This window comes from Coregonus lavaretus (genome assembly GCF_964263955.1).
Source record: "Coregonus lavaretus genome assembly, chromosome: 35".
Taxonomy (NCBI): Eukaryota; Metazoa; Chordata; class Actinopteri; order Salmoniformes; family Salmonidae; genus Coregonus; species Coregonus lavaretus.
The window spans coordinates 3,017,870-3,035,532 of record NC_140022.1 but is presented as its reverse complement, the minus strand read 5'-3'; the positions used below and the strand labels follow the sequence as shown (position 1 = coordinate 3,035,532).

The 17,663-nt window shown below is 45.2% G+C and overlaps 1 protein-coding gene across 1 annotated transcript in view; it reads right to left on the bottom strand.

Annotated features, from left to right (window-relative positions):
- Positions 1–1,248: 1,248 nt before the first annotated feature.
- ptprnb (protein tyrosine phosphatase receptor type Nb) overlaps positions 1,249–17,663 on the bottom strand; it is a gene marked incomplete at its 5' end in the record, with an annotated part of 30,354 nt that continues 13,939 nt past the window's right edge. Inside the window, 16 exons of the mRNA XM_084152693.1 lie at positions 1,249–2,083; positions 2,263–2,336; positions 2,456–2,520; positions 3,613–3,666; positions 5,055–5,221; positions 5,304–5,423; positions 5,759–5,836; positions 6,501–6,574; positions 6,988–7,135; positions 7,575–7,886; positions 8,406–8,615; positions 12,653–12,717; positions 12,965–13,044; positions 14,487–14,573; positions 15,082–15,338; positions 17,271–17,305. Of these exons, the coding sequence (XP_084008819.1) occupies positions 2,012–2,083; positions 2,263–2,336; positions 2,456–2,520; positions 3,613–3,666; positions 5,055–5,221; positions 5,304–5,423; positions 5,759–5,836; positions 6,501–6,574; positions 6,988–7,135; positions 7,575–7,886; positions 8,406–8,615; positions 12,653–12,717; positions 12,965–13,044; positions 14,487–14,573; positions 15,082–15,338; positions 17,271–17,305 (1,898 nt within the window). The 3' untranslated portion in view covers positions 1,249–2,011. The remainder of the gene's footprint in view (positions 2,084–2,262; positions 2,337–2,455; positions 2,521–3,612; positions 3,667–5,054; positions 5,222–5,303; positions 5,424–5,758; positions 5,837–6,500; positions 6,575–6,987; positions 7,136–7,574; positions 7,887–8,405; positions 8,616–12,652; positions 12,718–12,964; positions 13,045–14,486; positions 14,574–15,081; positions 15,339–17,270; positions 17,306–17,663) is intronic.

Here is a 17,663-nt window from a genome sequence, read left to right as displayed (position 1 = left end):
GCTATTGCATGCCATAGTACACAGACTGTACATCAGAATGTACTCCAGTTATAATACTGTATGCTTGAAATTAATGGAATTCACTTTCATTAGTAAACAATCTCCACTTTGAAAAACAACCCAATCCTTTTACTGAGTTATTCACTGTTTTACAAGCAATAAGGAGATTAAACATGCATTAAACAGCCTTTCCCTTCTATGGTTGATTATAGTGATGGTTATCCTACATCCTGTTGTGAAATCCCACTTTGTTTGACCCTCGAAGTCAAAATATTGCTGTGTACCAAACTGAGTATGAGAGTACATAAATTATAGGCCTATATCAGAGAAAACAATAACTGTTTTCGCGGGCTCAGCCCTGTGACTATCTACCTTATGACATCAACTCTTCACATTTTCTAATGGCGCTTTCATGACAACTGTTGCCGCGTTCAAAACAACTGGGAACTATGAAAAAAAACGAGCTCCGACTTGGGAAAAATCGATTTGAACGGACATCCAACTCGGAATTCTAACTCTAGGAAGATGCCTTGAGTGTCCGAGTTGGAATTCCGAGTTGGATGACCACTCAAAACGGTTTTCCCAGCCGGAGCTAGTTTGCCCACTCTTACTATCAGATTATAGTCGAACGTAAACTAGACGGGCCAATAAAACAGTGAGTTGCAGTGAGAATGACTACCATGAAATTCGTCAGGAGAAAAATAATCTTAAAAATCCACAATTTCGCTAATTCTTTCTGTATGAAGGGATGCTATGCATGAAGTTAGCTAGCTCTTCTAGCTAACTGCATAGGTGTAGCCTCTTTGGCGGGCGATATGCCTTCATGGCTGGCCAAAACATTTGTTATTTTCTGTTGTTTAAAAGGACTTCGTGGTTGAAAGCAAATGTATATTACTGTAACGTTATTAATGTTCATAACACTTCGATTGGATGACTGTCAGCATATCGGGACAAAACCTTACCTCACACGAGATCTCTTTGGCAGGTGCCACCCCTCGTGATAGGAGACGTCAGTCTGTTTGCGTGGCAAATACGTCACGACACGTGCGTGTTTATAACCAATTTGACCCCTTGAACGATTGTGATTGGTAGGATTTGTATGCCCAAAGGACAAAAAATACATTTACATTACATTACATTTTAGTCATTTAGCAGACGCTCTTATCCAGAGCGACTTACAGTTAGATACCTGCACAATCAATAAATAAACATTGAAAAAAATATCAGAGAAACAGCACTCAGCCTATTAAGCATTTGCAACACACACACGTTTATTAGTTACCACATAAAGTTACAAAATAGTCATTTTAATATTTTAACATTTTTTGTTTATTTTTTTTCTGCTTTACTTGAGGTAAACAACAATAATTGAACAAATAATTTACAACATTCTATATGGCACAGAAAGAGAAGAGGGAAGTAAAGGTTAGTCATCTTTCCCAGAGGGTTAGTAAAACAAGAGAACATGGAATGTGAATGAGCAGGACTTGAGATTTGGGTAAATCGTAAACAAATACACTGAGGAGCAGGGAGAATCAGAGAGACAGCTGGCAACCCTTACTCACATCCATCCTCAATCACCAACCACAGCCAAAACCTTTGTGATGACACTCTGAAAAGGACATAGTTCTTTGATGTAAAACGTTAAAATATTATGATTTTATCTACCTTTGAGAGAGAAAAGAATAAGCCATCTCAGCTCACCCCAATAACCTGGAACCCGTTCACAGGGGGACTCTGTCAGAGGACACGTATAGAAGATGACAGAAAAAAAAAAACCACTTCGTCGTCACCAACACCACAGAGAATAGCAAGGAATCGAAGGCATCATTCAAACGGGAGAGAACGCACAAAGAACAGCTTGGTCATTCTACACCATATTGTAAAGAAAAGGTGAGGTAAGACACAGTTGATGATTGAAGATACAATTCCATGGCGCAAGGTGAAGGATCATCGAGTGAGGGGTCTGTGGTACAGGCAGGTAGGCAGGCAGGTCTGGATCGAGTTGGTTTCACTGGGGCAGGGCTTTCAGGATGGCATTCACCTCCTCCGCCACAGCGGTCAGGGCAAACTCAAACTGGTCCTGTAGAGAAAATGATCATTATGTGATTTAAATTGAACAGTGGAAAATATAGGTTATAGTCCAACCTTCAATTGGGCATGTTGCATTATGGTCTGATGACGCAATGCATGTCATGTTTGGGAATGTATCCACCATAGATTATATACTGTAGATATACAAGGTTGTGTTTATGACAGTACCTTGGTGCGCACCATCCCTGGTCTCTGGTCACGGACGTGCTCCAGGGTAGCAGCAATGTCAATCTCCTTCACTCCTGAAATAAATAAAAAACTGGCAACTTCAATTTCAAGCCAGAAATGCATGCAAAAAACACTCATACACCACAATCAGACTTACAGTTACATACAGAAATGGACAGTCTAATATGCTCACCTTTGGCCATGCGGTTCAGAACCATGTCAATCAGGATGTAGGTGCCAGTCCGGCCTGTACCATCACTGTATAGGAGAGCATTAACATCTTAACATTAATAATAGACCAAACAACTGACTGAACAATTAACATTTGATGTACCATATCAACTTACAACTGTCGTTTGCAGAGGAGGCTGGTGGGATGAGCTATAGGAGTACGGCTCATTGTAATGGCTGGAATGGCATCAATGGAACGGAGTCAAACACGTTGATCCATGTGTTTGGTACCATTCCATTGATTCCATTCCAGCCATTACAATGTGCCAGTCCTCCTATAGCTCCTCCCACCAGCCCCCTCTGTTTGTTTCCTGCTGTGTTTTGTGTATGTAATGTGTAAGCTGTGCAAATAATTATCTTGTAGGACAATAAACGTAAATCTAGTCTAATCTATACAGCATGCATTATTTAGTCATAACACCACCAGAGATAATGATTACGTTCAAGTGAGAAGAATAAAACGGCCCAAAATCTGTCTTCTCCAGCAGGTGGCGTTTTTTCTTTATCCTTTTCTCGCTCACCAAGCAAGGAGTTTTTGTATGCCGGTCAATGAGTGTCGAATTTTCGTCAACCAAAAATGTAATGGCTTATTTGCTACATGAGGTTTATTTGATCAAATATACGTTTTGTAACGCTTAGGTTGTTACGCGTGTACTGATATAAGTAGGACACGTGACATCCCGGCAACTTTGAGAAAAATATTTATTAAAAATATATATTTACACTTTATATCGGAGTTCTGCCTGCGCAGACACTCTTATCCAGAGCGACTTCCAGCAATGAGTGCATACTTTTTTGTATTTGTCTCCTGTGGGAATCGAACCCACAACCCTGGTGTTGCAAGCGCCACACACTACCAACTGAGCCACACGGGACAGAAGGGTCCCACCTGATCTTGCCTTTACATTTACATTGCCTTCTCCGGACTGCCTTCCATTTTTTGAATACATTTATTTTAATTGTTAGAGCGGCCAATGGAGCATCTTGGTCAATACAGTGGAACATCAGTGGTACATTTCCACTGTCTCTGACAACACCTTGAGCCAAGCAGCATCTGAAAGAGAATGGCGAGGTTCTGCTACCATGTGGAGAAAAGTGGTATTGCAAACGTTGGTTTACCTGCAGTGTACAATGATCGGACAAGATCTGCCTCTGTAGCACTTATTAACCTTCCTGTGGAGATGCAGAGAGAGAGGGAGATCAAATATAAGTGAATACTGAATGAAGTGAACACTGACCGAGAACATAGATATTGATCATGCTTGACAAATGGCAAGTCATACAAACGTCAGACAACCTAAAATGAGGACACTACACAAATCCTAACTCGATTGTCGTCTCCTAATTAATAAAAAAAAACAAAAAAAATCTGTTTACATTGCAGACGTTGCATTGCATCAACCAATGGTTGCGTGCCACGTCATCAACTGTGCAGTCGGGCATCAGACTACAATATCATACTATGTGGTTCCCCGATAAAAAATAAAATAAAACCACCTATCTAGGCATTGGGAGATCTGGCAGCAATCTAGTCACACTGGAACGCAGCCTAAAGGCTCTAAAAGAGCAGTCAGTGTGTATTCAACATGGAGGAAAAACAGCCCTATTCGAAGCGCCACTTGTTTTATATATCTCATCACGGGAGGAGTTTAACAATCATTATAGGATGAAAATTACTTCTGGAGATCGAGAAAGAGGAGCGTTCGCAGCACAGTGATGAGGAGGAGTCAAAAGGATGAGAGAGAAAGATAAGAGACAGAGAGAGAGTGTAAAAAAGGGTAGAGAGAGGAGTGGGAGAAAGGGAGAGAGGAGATGAGGGAGCTAAGGGGGTTAGGCGATGGACCTCCTGCTGCAGCCACACCTGTCCGTGATCATTTTTGTGACTATGCAACTGGACCCAGACTACTAGCTGCAAATCACAAAGATGACACGGACAGATATGTAAAATATCATGAGCCCGCTGACCTCCATCGCAAGACAGACGTGTGAGAGCAAAGAGGAGGGACAGAGGGAGTGTCCAAGGGAGAGATGGGACGAGGGAAGAGAGGGATTGAAAAGGGAAAGTGAAAGGCAAATTAAGTAAACACAACACAGACAGAAAGAGAGAGAGAGACAGAGAGAGACAGAGAGAGAGACAGAGAGAGCGACAGAGAGAGCGACAGACAGACAGAGAGAGAGAAGGATGGAATTGAATTGAAAAGGGAAAGACTGGATGGAAATGAGATAAGAGAGGGAGAAGGTAAAAGGAAAGAGAGAAGGGTGGATGAGTGAAATTAGATACGTTTTGGTCATCCCATCATCTAGTAGGGATTAGATGAGAAAGATAGATTGAGGATTATAAGTAGTTGTGGACAGAGAAAGATGTGAGACTGACACTGTTGACGAGTGACACAGGAATTAGAGACCAAACAAGATAGGAGCATGGGCTGGGGAAACCATAGGATGTATCATATAATAAAATCAATTCCAAACCTCAAAATGTCAAACACTCTGTTGTCCTGTAAATCCCCCCCATTTCGTGCCTAATAAACACGACCCTGCGTTCAATGTCCATGCGTTACCTGCGGAAGTCCAGCAGGGTACGTGTGGAGGTTGGGATGCCCTGGGCAGGCCAGCTGAGGAAGTGGAACTGGGTGAGTGTGCGGGTCTCCTGGGTATGGACGTTCTTCAGGTAGAAACTACGAACCAGGAAGTCATTGCACCAGATGTGCTCCGACACCAGGTTCACCTGATGGACACACAGACCATTGTTACAGATCAGGACAGACACACCGAGTCAGAAACACACAGGCTCACACGTCTGTACTCACCTCATAGATGTGGTAGAGGGAGGATCCCTCGTCAGGCCAGTAGCGATCACACTGTTTCTCTCCGTCCTCAACCAGGGCAGTCATCATCACTATCACCGTGCAGCCATTCTCCCAAACCATCTATAGAGGAACACCATTACACACACACACACACACACACACACACACACTAGAACATGTAAACATAGAGCTTGGAGACCAATAACATTATCATGTACTCCATAGTGTATTATTCTTTCATCATTACATTGGCATGTGTTTGAGTGATGATTGTACACATTATATGGTTCAACTTAGGGTACATTCTTAGAACATTTGCATAATGCGGCAGCAACAAACTGGCATTTCCCTAAAGGGCAGCAACAAACTGGCATTTCCCTAAAGGGACAATAGAGTTTTGCATTTGAATTTTATTCATATTACACACATATGAATACTCATCCAGAGTGACTGACCTGCCAGAAGTCAGAGATGGTGTGAGACAGGGGTCCTTGCGTGGCGATGTACGTTGGCATCCGGGGGTCATGCTCGATCTAGGGGTCACAGAGGGTGAAAGGTCTTCACGGGTCACCTCTTGACGTCCACAATAGAGGACACTATGGACACTGGTGGTCACCGTGGCGACGGCTCCATTCACTGACAAGTGGCATTTACGGGGTGGGTGACTGGATCTGCGTCCCAAACGGCACCCTATTCCCTATATAGTGCACTACTTTTGGCCAGGGCTCATAGGGCTCTGGTCAAAAGTAGTGCACTAGGTAGGGGACAGGGTGCCATTTGGGAAGCATCATGGGAGAGATTCCACAACTAGTGTCCCAGTTTGATCAATGGAGGGTTGGTGTCGGAGACGGCTATAGGGCCATAGGTGGGACCAGGGCCCGTATTCACAAAGAGTCTCAGAGTAGGAGTGCTGATATAAGAACAGTTTAGCCTTTTAGATCCTAGATCAGCACTTCTACCCTGAGGCCCTTTTTTAATACAGGGCAGACCAGAGTGATATACAGAGAAGGCTTTGGGTGGGGAGGGATCTATCCCTATGAGCACAAGACGTTGAAAATATGTATTTTTGGTTGCAAAGACATTAAAAATATGTCTTTCAACCAATTTTGCTCACTGGGATGATCTGGGTTGGATAACTAAACAGGTACCATGGCGACAGCGGGCATGGTGACAGCGGGAATCAGGATGACTTCTTACTATGGTGCTGGCGTTGATGTAGTCGGTCCTGGAGGGGTTGTTCTCCGCCTTCATCTTCACCCTGGAGTGATCATCTGCAGAGACACAAAACACAAGTGGTTTAACCTAGGATCATGGAGGCCAGGCTGCCTGGGTGTTCTAGCTGGTAGTGCCGCCTGCCACCCTCAGCACACATGTATACCACAGTCTGTGTGTGTTTAATCTGACCCGCTGTCATTTTGACTGGATCTCCTCCTAACTTCCCTGTCCGTCCTTCACTTTCCTAGCCTGGTCTCAGATCTGTTGACGTGACATGTTTGGCGAGAGAGTGACAAGGAGCATGGCAGCACAAACAGATCTGTGACCAGGCTATCACCTTCTGTTCAACAAAAATCCCCCCGAAAAAAAAATACAAAGAAAAAATCAATCAAGGAGGAGGAGAGGTGGAAGAAAGGAGGGAAGAAGAAAGAGAAGGATGAGGAGGAGAAGAAGGAGGAGAAGAACTTACAGGGCACAGAGTCAGGGCAGCGGTTCTTCTTCAGGTTGGTGTCACTCTGGGCCACAGACATGGTGCTGGGTTCAGCCTGGTAGGAACACAGGGCCTCCCACTCCTTCAGCAGACGGTCCTTGTTCTTCAGGTGGTCCTCCATGTAGGCCTGTGGGTTAGGAGGACTCTCAGTACCAGGGTGACTCTTACTTATAATAACATTACTATCACATTACACTATACTTTTCCTCTGTCAATGACTTCAACTGGACGATTCTGTCTTTTAGAGTCTGACGGTTAATGTGTATTTAATTGTCAGTACCAGACCTGGGTTCAAATAGTATTCGTATTATTTAAGATATTTTGAGGGTTTGATTGAGCTTGCCTGCAGTGCCAGATGGGTAAGATTTGTACTTTTGGGACTAGTCCATTGGTTCCATTGCGCAAAGCAGCTAGACATGTTCAATCAAGTGCAGCAAAGGTATTTGATGGAAAACAAATACTATTTGAACCCAGGTTTTGTCAGAACAGCGGTAGAGAGATCTGAGGCAGGGTAGGAATAAATGAATTAATGAATGAATGGAGTAAATGTTCAGAGTGACAGTGACCAGGATCATGTGACCGGTAGAGATGTCCATGTTGGTCTGCGCTGGCTCCTCGCACCAGGAAGAGGTGCTGCTGTGGGAGCTGGGGCTGGGCTGGGGCGCATCGCTGGGCTGGGGCGCGTCGCTGAACTGGGACGACACACTGCTCACCCTGGATGTGTCCGTACCTCCTCCTCCTCCACCACCTGCACCTCCTCCACCACCTCCTCCTCCTACACCTGCGCCTCCGGTAGCACCCCCACCGCCCCCCGCTGCTCCTGCCCCCTCCTGACGCCCAAAGGCTCCCCTGGATCCCATGTGCTGACGACACAGGTCCTAACAGAAGGAGAAGGTGATGATGACAGTCAATGTGCTTTCTATGGACACAATGTATTATTCAATCAGGGATCAATATCCCATGAATACATTCATACTGGTACAGTCCTCAGACGTTGGGGTCTGCAGCATGCACAGACCTCTTTCAATACATCTGAAGTGATGTCTCAGACTAGTGAATGCGTGTGCAGGTTGAAAACTAAAGAGTGAATGTGTTCATGTTGAACTGTTTGTGAGGTGTCTATTTAGGGAGTATTACACTGTTTTGACAGTGGTGAAGAGAGGGAGACTGATCAGATAACTGAAAGATATAGTGTGATAGATCTAAGGCTGGACAAACCCATGTAAGATAAGATAAGAAATACTTTATTGATCCCCGAGGGGAAAATGGTTTGTCATATCTCATCGAGCAATGTGCTTTCTGTCTATAGTCTACAGTACTACCACTTGACTTGATCCTGCATGACTGTGAGGTGTCCGTAGACTTACCCCTGTGTGTGTGTGTGTGTGTGTACATACCTGGTACTCCTGGTGTGTAACGCTGCCTCCCTCCGGCCCCAGGCCCAGCTTCTCAGACGCCAGGCGGTTGCTGTGGCGACGCAGGCAGACGATGGTCATTGTCGCCACCAGGATTCCGCCAACACAGGCCACGCCCACCATGGTCATGAACACCCAACGGGAGCCATCTCGGACCCGGGTGGCCTGAGGTAAGCCCCGCCCATCAGCTCTCTGTCGAGAGGGGAGGTGACAGAGACCGAAAGAGAGAGAGAGACAGGGAAAACAAAATTGTTGGTTGAATATCTCACTGATGAGACAATAAAATAGCTTTTGAAAGAGTGTTTATCAGTTAGTGGAAGGATGAGACTCTGGTTCTTTAGTGCCTCACTAATTCTGCAACAGAAGAATTGATCAAAGAATATTGTTGTTGAGGAAGCGGACGAGAGAAAACCAGGGTGGTGTTCATTAGGGAGATTGTTTTTTAAAACAGAGTGAAACGTCCAATGAGAACAGAGATATTTGATTTACGTTGCGAAATGTTTTTCTACATTGTACCGCAACACAAGTACTGTAGCAGCCTGACCACCCAATACATTTTTTTGTCTTTCATCTCTCCTCCTCCTCCCTGGTTGCCACGGTTGCCTCTCTTGCCCTCCCGACCTCTTTTTCCTCTTCAGAGGCCCCAGGAATGTGCTGAAGTATTTCGGGGGTTGGGGGTGGAGCTATAGTCTGAGACATTGGGGTGGGGGGTGGAGCTATAGTCTGAGATATTGGGGTGGGGGTGGAGCTATAGTCTGAGACATTGGGGTGGGGGGTGGAGCTATAGTCTGAGACATTGGGGTGGGGGGTGGAGCTATAGTCTGAGACATTGGGGTGGGGGTGGAGCTATAGTCTGAGACATTGGGGTGGGGGGTGGAGCTATAGTCTGAGACATTGGGGTGGGGGGTGGAGCTATAGTCTGAGACATTGGGGTGGGGGTGGAGCTATAGTCTGAGACATTGGGGTGGGGGGTGGAGCTATAGTCTGAGACATTGGGGTGGGGGTGGAGCTATAGTCTGAGACATTGGGGTGGGGGGTTGAGATATAGTCTGAGATATTGGGGTGGTGGGTGGAGCTATAGTCTGAGACATTTGGGTGGGGGTGGAGCTATAGTCTGAGACATTGGATTGGGGGGTGGAGCTATAGTCTGAGACATGGGGTGGGGGTGGAGCTATAGTCTGAGACATTGGGGTGGGGGGTGGAGCTATAGTCTGAGACATTGGGGTGGGGGGTGGAGCTATAGTCTGAGACATTGGATTGGGGGTGGAGCTATAGTCTGAGACATTTGGGTGGGGATGGAGCTATAGTCTGAGACATTGGATTGGGGGGTGGAGCTATAGTCTGAGACATTGGATTGGGGGTGGAGCTATAGTCTGAGACATTGGGGTGGGGGGTGGAGCTATAGTCTGAGACATTGGGGTGGGGGTGGAGCTATAGTCTGAGACATTGGATTGGGGGGTGGAGCTATAGTCTGAGACATTGGGGTGGGGGTGGAGCTATAGTCTGAGACATTGGATTGGGGGGTGGAGCTATAGTCTGAGACATTGGATTGGGGGTGGAGCTATAGTCTGAGACATTGGATTGGGGGTGGAGCTATAGTCTGAGACATTGGGGTGGGGGTGGAGCTATAGTCTGAGACATTGGGGTGGGGGGTGGAGCTATAGTCTGAGACATTGGGGTGGGGGGTGGAGCTATAGTCTGAGACATTGGGGTGGGGGGTGGAGCTATAGTCTGATAGTCTAAAGAGGCCTGAAAGGAAGAGATGGGAGAGGAAAGGGGGAAGGGGGAAGGTGAAGAAAAGAGAAAGTTGAAGAACAGAATGACCCGTTTCTGGAGACGAGTATTAAGATTTCTCTGGGGGATCAGGGGATGCAGGGGTGAGGGGTAGGTGTAGGAGGGGAGAGACAGAGGAAGGGAGGGGTGGTGTAGGAGGGGAGAGGGGGGAGGGGGGAGGGGTAATATCAGGGATAATGTGACTTGGAAGTGGTGAAGACATGAGGTAAGAGGGAGAGATTAGTAAAAGAAGGCCTGAACTATCCACACTGCTCTGTCTATCTACTGCTCTGTCTATCTACTGCTCTGTCTATCTACTGCACTCATCACACTACTCTTCTATGGAATCACACTCTTGGTCTCTCTGCTGCCTCCTATCTGAGCTGCAACCTCTTGGTCTCTCTGTTGCCTCCTATCTGAGCTGCAACCTCTTGGTCTCTCTGTTGCCTCCTATCTGAGCTGCAACCTCTTGGTCTCTCTGTTGCCTCCTATCTGAGCTGCAACCTCTTGGTCTCTCTGTTGCCTCCTATCTGAGCTGCAACCTCTTGTTCTCTCTGTTGCCTCCTATCTGAGCTGCAACCTCTTGGTCTCTCTGTTGCCTCCTATCTGAGCTGCAACCTCTTGGTCTCTCTGCTGCCTCCTATCTGAGCTGCAACCTCTTGGTCTCTCTGTTGCCTCCTATCTGAGCTGCAACCTCTTGGTCTCTCTGTTGCCTCCTATCTGAGTTGCAGCCTCTTGGTCTCTCTGTTGCCTCCTATCTGAGCTGCAACCTCTTGGTCTCTCTGTTGCCTCCTATCTGAGTTGCAGCCTCTTGGTCTCTCTGTTGCCTCCTATCTGAGCTGCAACCTCTTTGTCTCTCTGCTGCCTCCTATCTGAGCTGCAACCTCTTGGTCTCTCTGTTGCCTCCTATCTGAGCTGCAACCTCTTGGTCTCTCTGTTGCCTCCTATCTGAGCTGCAACCTCTTGGTCTCTCTGTTGCCTCCTATCTGAGCTGCAACCTCTTGGTCTCTCTGTTGCCTCCTATCTGAGCTGCAACCTCTTGGTCTCTCTGTTGCCTCCTATCTGAGCTGCAAACTCCAGATCATTCCATTACTGCAGACATTGACTTCTGTCACTGTGGCAAGTGTCTTAACTCTCACTGTTTGTTGTTGCCAAAAGTGATATGCAACTTCATTCATCACTTGTATTGTGAGTGATGCAAACAGCAAACAGTTAGCAAACATAAAGGCCTAAATTTTTTCTTCTTCTCACTAAATAAAAATGGAATTGACAACTTAGATTCAAAGGGATTTAAACTTAGACTCCACACATTGGTACATTTGTATGCGTCTTATTATGCCCAGTTTCAGACTTCCAAGTGAAATATAATGGACATTATTGTAGTATTCTTATAATTCAAGAGAGGAGAGGTTACAAATGTGAAATTATACAAAATGCAAACAAGATACAGTTGCAATGTGGACCAACACTAATTACTCTAACCCCGATATAGGTCCCCTTAAAATTTTAATTTATTAATATTGATAGACGTGTCCTCAAACAGCTTGAATTCTATAAATGTGTTATTTGCAGTACGTTCTTGAATATGTTCTTAAAATCTTCATTATGATTAAATACCAAATCATAATCTTTGACAACGAATCATACGACAATCCCACAAACACCACGCGGGCTGAGCATCTCATAGAAGTGATTAGTCTATGCAGACAGCATCTGATGAAAAAGTCTATCAATAAAATGTCGTTAGGCTAACCTAAAAGATAACATTAATGCGTAATCAATTTACAAATGGCAACTAAATAGTAGACATATTTGAACTGGAAATAAATAGGACTATTAGAGAATCAAATTAGGCCTATAAGAAATACAATTCGAGACTAGGGCCCATAATAAGGAATAACTCTAGACAAATCGAAATGTTGGTAGCCATTCAAAAGTATGAATAGCCTATTATTAGGCTAAATATCAGTGACACTCACCCAACATCCACCGTCCGTGAAAGAAAGACGACTTGACTGTGATAACGCACAAGAGAAATTATGATCTGTCTCTTGTTTCCATAATGCGTTTATAAAGTGGAGGATAGCGCATCATTTGATTGAATTTTGGCGGCAGCGTTACCTCCTAGCTCAGGCCCAGGGACGATATGAGACGACCAAGAGAGGAGTGGTGCGCGTGACCAATGTGAATTAAAGAGACAGGCGTGTCTTTCGGGAGCGCGCGCTGTTCGTCCGACCGCAAAATACGTCGTCATATCAAAGGATTTTAGCCATGAAGGCATTCCAGGCAGGGAGAAAAAGTTTGGTTGTGAAAGTACACAGAAGGACGCACAGAATATTGATGATGAATGCCAATAGATTTTAACGCAAAGAGATCTCTCTCTCTCTCTCTCTCTCTCTCTCTCTCTCTCTCTCTCTCTCTCTCTTTCACACACACGCAGCACAACATGTTCTTACCTCACCAACACCTGTCTGCAGGATCTTCAGATCAGTTTCAGACTCCAGAAAGGTCTTCTCTGCAACTGAGTAAATTACAAACCAAAAGAAAATAGTTGCCATCTTGCGAAAAAGTAATATTCTTGCTATTATATATTAAACAGAGTGGCTCAAAAATCCCCTTTACACCCCTCTCTCACTTTCTGTCCCAAGTTGTGTGTGTGCGTGTGTGTGTGTGCGTGTGTGTGTAGATATTGGCTTGGTGGTTTACACAGAGCAGGGGGACATTGGGTCAATCTGACCCCGTCTGACCCCAGAAACAGGTCCACATACCGGCTTTCTCTGCCACGTCTTCAGCACTCAGGTTCTGGCTGTTGGGCCGGACACGGAAGGTCAGGGCAGGCCCCACCACACTGTAGAGAGACAGACAGGAACATTCCATCAAAATATTGATTGATATAACTGGGGCCGGGAGAGGGAGAGAGAGAGGGGTGGTGGTATGGAGGTAGGAGCAGGAGGACTGGGGGGTGGGGGAAGCCTGAAGGTGTATCCCTAAATTTCGGGTGTGAATAAGCCCCAACAACGACTACACCTACCACCTTGCTCTGTCCTCACTCTGACCACCACTGCAATGCATTGTGGGAAAAGGTCGCACAGAGGGACACTCAGGCCTTTTCTCAATTGGATTTCCTCAACTCCTGCGTCCTCTCACCTCCGTTCTGCCTCACCTCCTTTTGAAAAAGGTCAAAGGTAATCGAGGAGAGGCGGCGAGGAGAGGGAAAGTGGACGAAAATGCGCTTGTATGAAATGAGACTCTCCTTCTCCACTCAGGCTACTGACATTTACAGGGTGGATCCCCAAATAAATGTGTAAAGTGATAAAAAAAAACTAAGTTAGTTGTGCAATACATTTGATAAAATGATAAGTAGCATATTGTTTTTAAACGTATGCATGGTTTTCTCCTCCACCAAAACAAAAGCTGATTCAGAAGGGTTGTGGCAGATTTCTCAGGCAGGATCCAAATGATTATCCTCGATGAAAGGTGGCTATCGAGGAGGGGAGGACACTCTTCCGTTCGCCTACTAACTCATTTACATTTCCTTGACCACTCGACCACTTATCAGTTTCCGGGTCACGCAGGAGAGAGGACGGAGGAGAGAGGACGGAGGAGAGAGGACGGAGGAGAGAGGACGGAGGAGAGAAGACGGAGGAGAGAGGGTGTAGGACGGACTTTTGCCCAAATGAGAAAAGGCCAGAGGGAGCTCCACCTCCCCGCCACACCCAATTTTGAGGTCAGGGGTCAAGCAGTAGAGGAATGGAGCATGTTGACGTTGATCATAGAAGTATAAATTCTATTTCTATGATGTGAGGCAGGGGGCAGGGTCTCTAAAGGTCAGGAGGTCGATCTGCTGGGATGTTGTGAATCTGGGGGTGCATCCCAATAATATTTCCTTTTTCCTGAAGTGTGCACTCGTTCAATACTTCACACAAATCTAAAAGCATTGGATTGGTGAAGGTATGTGCTAGTGGGAGTTTCCACAATATTTATTAAACCAGTAATTTCCTTTCAAATGAATGAAGGGAAGTGAACAAGTACACACTTTGGGAGGAAGGAGATATCATTGGGACCTGAGCTGAGATGCCCCTCCCCCTCCTATACTGATATCTCCTGATCCTCTCATTTTACATGAATACGTTTATTTGACAATCAGGGACAATGCACATTTATCAACATTTCTGTAAATGTGTCAGATTTAACCAGCCGACTAATTATAATCTGCTAATTGTCAATTAGCAGCCAGCTAATTGTCATCTCTCCTCATTGGACCAGTGGGCCTCTATGCCTATAGCCTACCTGATGTTGATGAAAGAGCCAGTGGAGAGGTGGATCCTCTCAGCCAGGAGCCCCAGCAGACGCACCCCATCGTACAGACTGAGGGGGCTGTGGAGATATACACACGCATTCATACACGCGGACACACTCATACACACAGATACACTCATACACACAGATACACACAGATACACTCATACACACAGATACACTCATACACACGGATATACACTCATACACACGGATACACACAGATACACTCATACACACGGATACACACAGATACACTCATACACACAGATACACTCATACACACTCATACACACGGATACACACAGATACACTCATACACACAGATACACTAATACACATAGATACACTCATACACACAGATACACTTATACACACAGATACACACACAGAAGCTCAAACGCACACATTCACACACAGAGAACTGAGAGAAAGCAAAACCAAAAGCACACACACACACGCCATGTACACTCAAAGATTCTGAGACAGACAGATATACGCTCTGAGACAGATACGTAGACAGATATACGCTCAAACACCAACATTCCTGTGTTTATGAACATTAAGGTTAGGAGATGAATGTAACCTTAGGTTAGTGACGATGTAGCCGTATTCCTCCTTCATTTGTGTGGCCCCTCCTGGTGGCTCTTTATTCCCCTGCTTCTCTGTTTCCACCGGGGCCCCTGGCTCCTTCACACTGCCTCCCTCTGTGGCCAGAGGGGCCCCCACGGTGGGAGGGTTATCCTGGGAGACTTGGGGCCCAGGGGGCTTGGCAGGAAGGGAGGTGGGGGCCCCCAGCATGGAAGCTTTGTCCACCTTGTGTGTCATGGCCCCCTCAGTGATCTGAAGAGGAGGAACCAGACACCTTAACATTCTCCATCCATTATTGTAGGATTATATAAATACATGCTTCATTTGAATATTACTCCAGGATATGTAAAATAGACCACTGATTTCCTCAGCTTGTGGATGTTCTGCCACCTACTGTTTGTTAAATGCAATAACAACCAGAAAACCTACAGTGAGGGAAAAAAGTATTTGATCCACTACTGATTTTGTACGTTTGCCCACTGACAAAGACATGATCAGTCTATAATTTTAATGGTAGGTTTATTTGAACAGTGAGAGACAGAATAACAACAAAAAAAGCCAGAAAAAACGCATGTAAAAACTGTTATAAATTGATTTGCATTTTAATGAGGGAAATAAGTATTTGACCCCTCTGCAAAACATGACTTAGTACTTGGTGGCAAAACCCGTTTGGCAATCACAGAGGTCAGACATTTCTTGTAGTTGGCCACCAGGTTTGCACACATCTCAGGAGGGATTTTGTCCCACTCCTCTTTGCAGATCTTCTCCAAGTCATTAAGGTTTCGAGGCTGACATTTGGCAACTCAAACCTTCAGCTCCACAGATTTTCTAAGGGATTAAGGTCTGGAGACTGGCTAGGCCACTCCAGGACCTTAATGTGCTTCTTCTTGAGCCACTCCTTTGTTGCCTTGGCCGTGTGTTTTGGGTCATTGTCATGCTGGAATACCCATCCACGACCCATTTTCAATGCCCTGGCTGAGGGAAGGAGGTTCTTGCCCAAGATTTGACGGTACATGGCCCCGATCATCGTCCGTTTGATGTGGTGAAGTTGTCCTGTCCCCTTAGCAGAAAAACAGCCACTAAGCATAATGTTTCCACCTCCATGTTTGACGGTGGGGATGGTGTTCTTGGGGTCATAGGCAGCATTCCTCCTCCTCCAAACACGGCGAGTTGAGTTGATGCCAAAGAGCTCAATTTTGGTCTCATCTGACCACAACACTTTCACCCAGTTCTCCTCTGAATCATTCAGATGCTCATTGGCAAACTTCAGACGGGCCTGTATATGTGCTTTCTTGAGCAGGGGGACCTTGCGGGCGCTGCAGGATTTCAGTCCTTCACGGCGTAGTGTGTTACCAATTGTTTTCTTGGTGACTATGGTCCCAGCTGCCTTGAGATCATTGACAAGATCCTCCCGTGTAGTTCTCGGTTGATTCCTCACCGTTCTCATGATCATTGCAACTCCACAAGGTGAGATCTTGCATGGAGCCCCAGGCCGAGGGAGATTGACAGGTCTTTTTTTTTGTTTCTTCCATTTGCGAATAATCGCACCAACTGTTGTCACCTTCTCACCAAGCTGCTTGGCGATGGTCTTGTAGCCCATTCCAGCCTTGTGTAGGTCTACAATCTTGTCCCTGACATCCTTGGAGAGCTCTTTGGTCTTGGCCATGGTGGAGAGTTTGGAATCTGATTGATTGATTGCTTCTGTGGACAGGTGTCTTTTATACAGGTAACAAGCTGAGATTAGGAGCACTCCCTTTAAGAGTGTGCTCCTAATCTCAGCTCGTTACCTGTATAAAAGACACCTGGGAGCCAAAAATCTTTCTGATTGAGAGGGGGTCAAATACTTATTCCCTCATTAAAATGCAAATCAATTTATAACATTTTTGTCATGCGTTTTTCTGGATTATTTTGTTGTTATTCTGTCTCTCACTGTTCAAATAAACCTACCATTAAAATTATAGACAGATAATTTCTTTGTCAGTGGGCAAACGTACAAAATCATCAGGGGATCAAATACTTTTTTCCCTCACTGTACTTATTGCCATTCAACATTTACTGTAAATGCTATTTACATTGTATAAAAAGCACCAAAAAAAACATTTCAAATGGTTAAATACACAACACATATAAACCAAGAGCAATACTTGAATTTCTAGAATACTAGACTGTTTTATCTCAACTTACCTTCTTACGTGTGGCAGCACTGTTCCGGTATTTATCTGAAAAGCAAGACTCTCATTACCGGACACACAGATAATAATTGTTTCAGTATCTGTAATTGTCACAGTATAATCGTCACAGTATAATCCCACCACAAAATGTCACTTTTTTCAGTATCAATATTGGGCCATGCCATTTTGTATAAAGATACTGCAGTTATTCCCGCAGTGTGTTGTGGTTCACAACTTGAAGTCCTTTATTATATCACGGTATCTCATTTAATGAATGACACTAGTGACATATACAGTAGTCTTGTCTTTTGAGACCACAACTTGGAAGGGTCTTTCTGTGTGATGAAAAGACTGTGGTTTCAGACAACATTTCAGTAAGGTGTTTGCTGGAAAGGGCTAGCCCAGT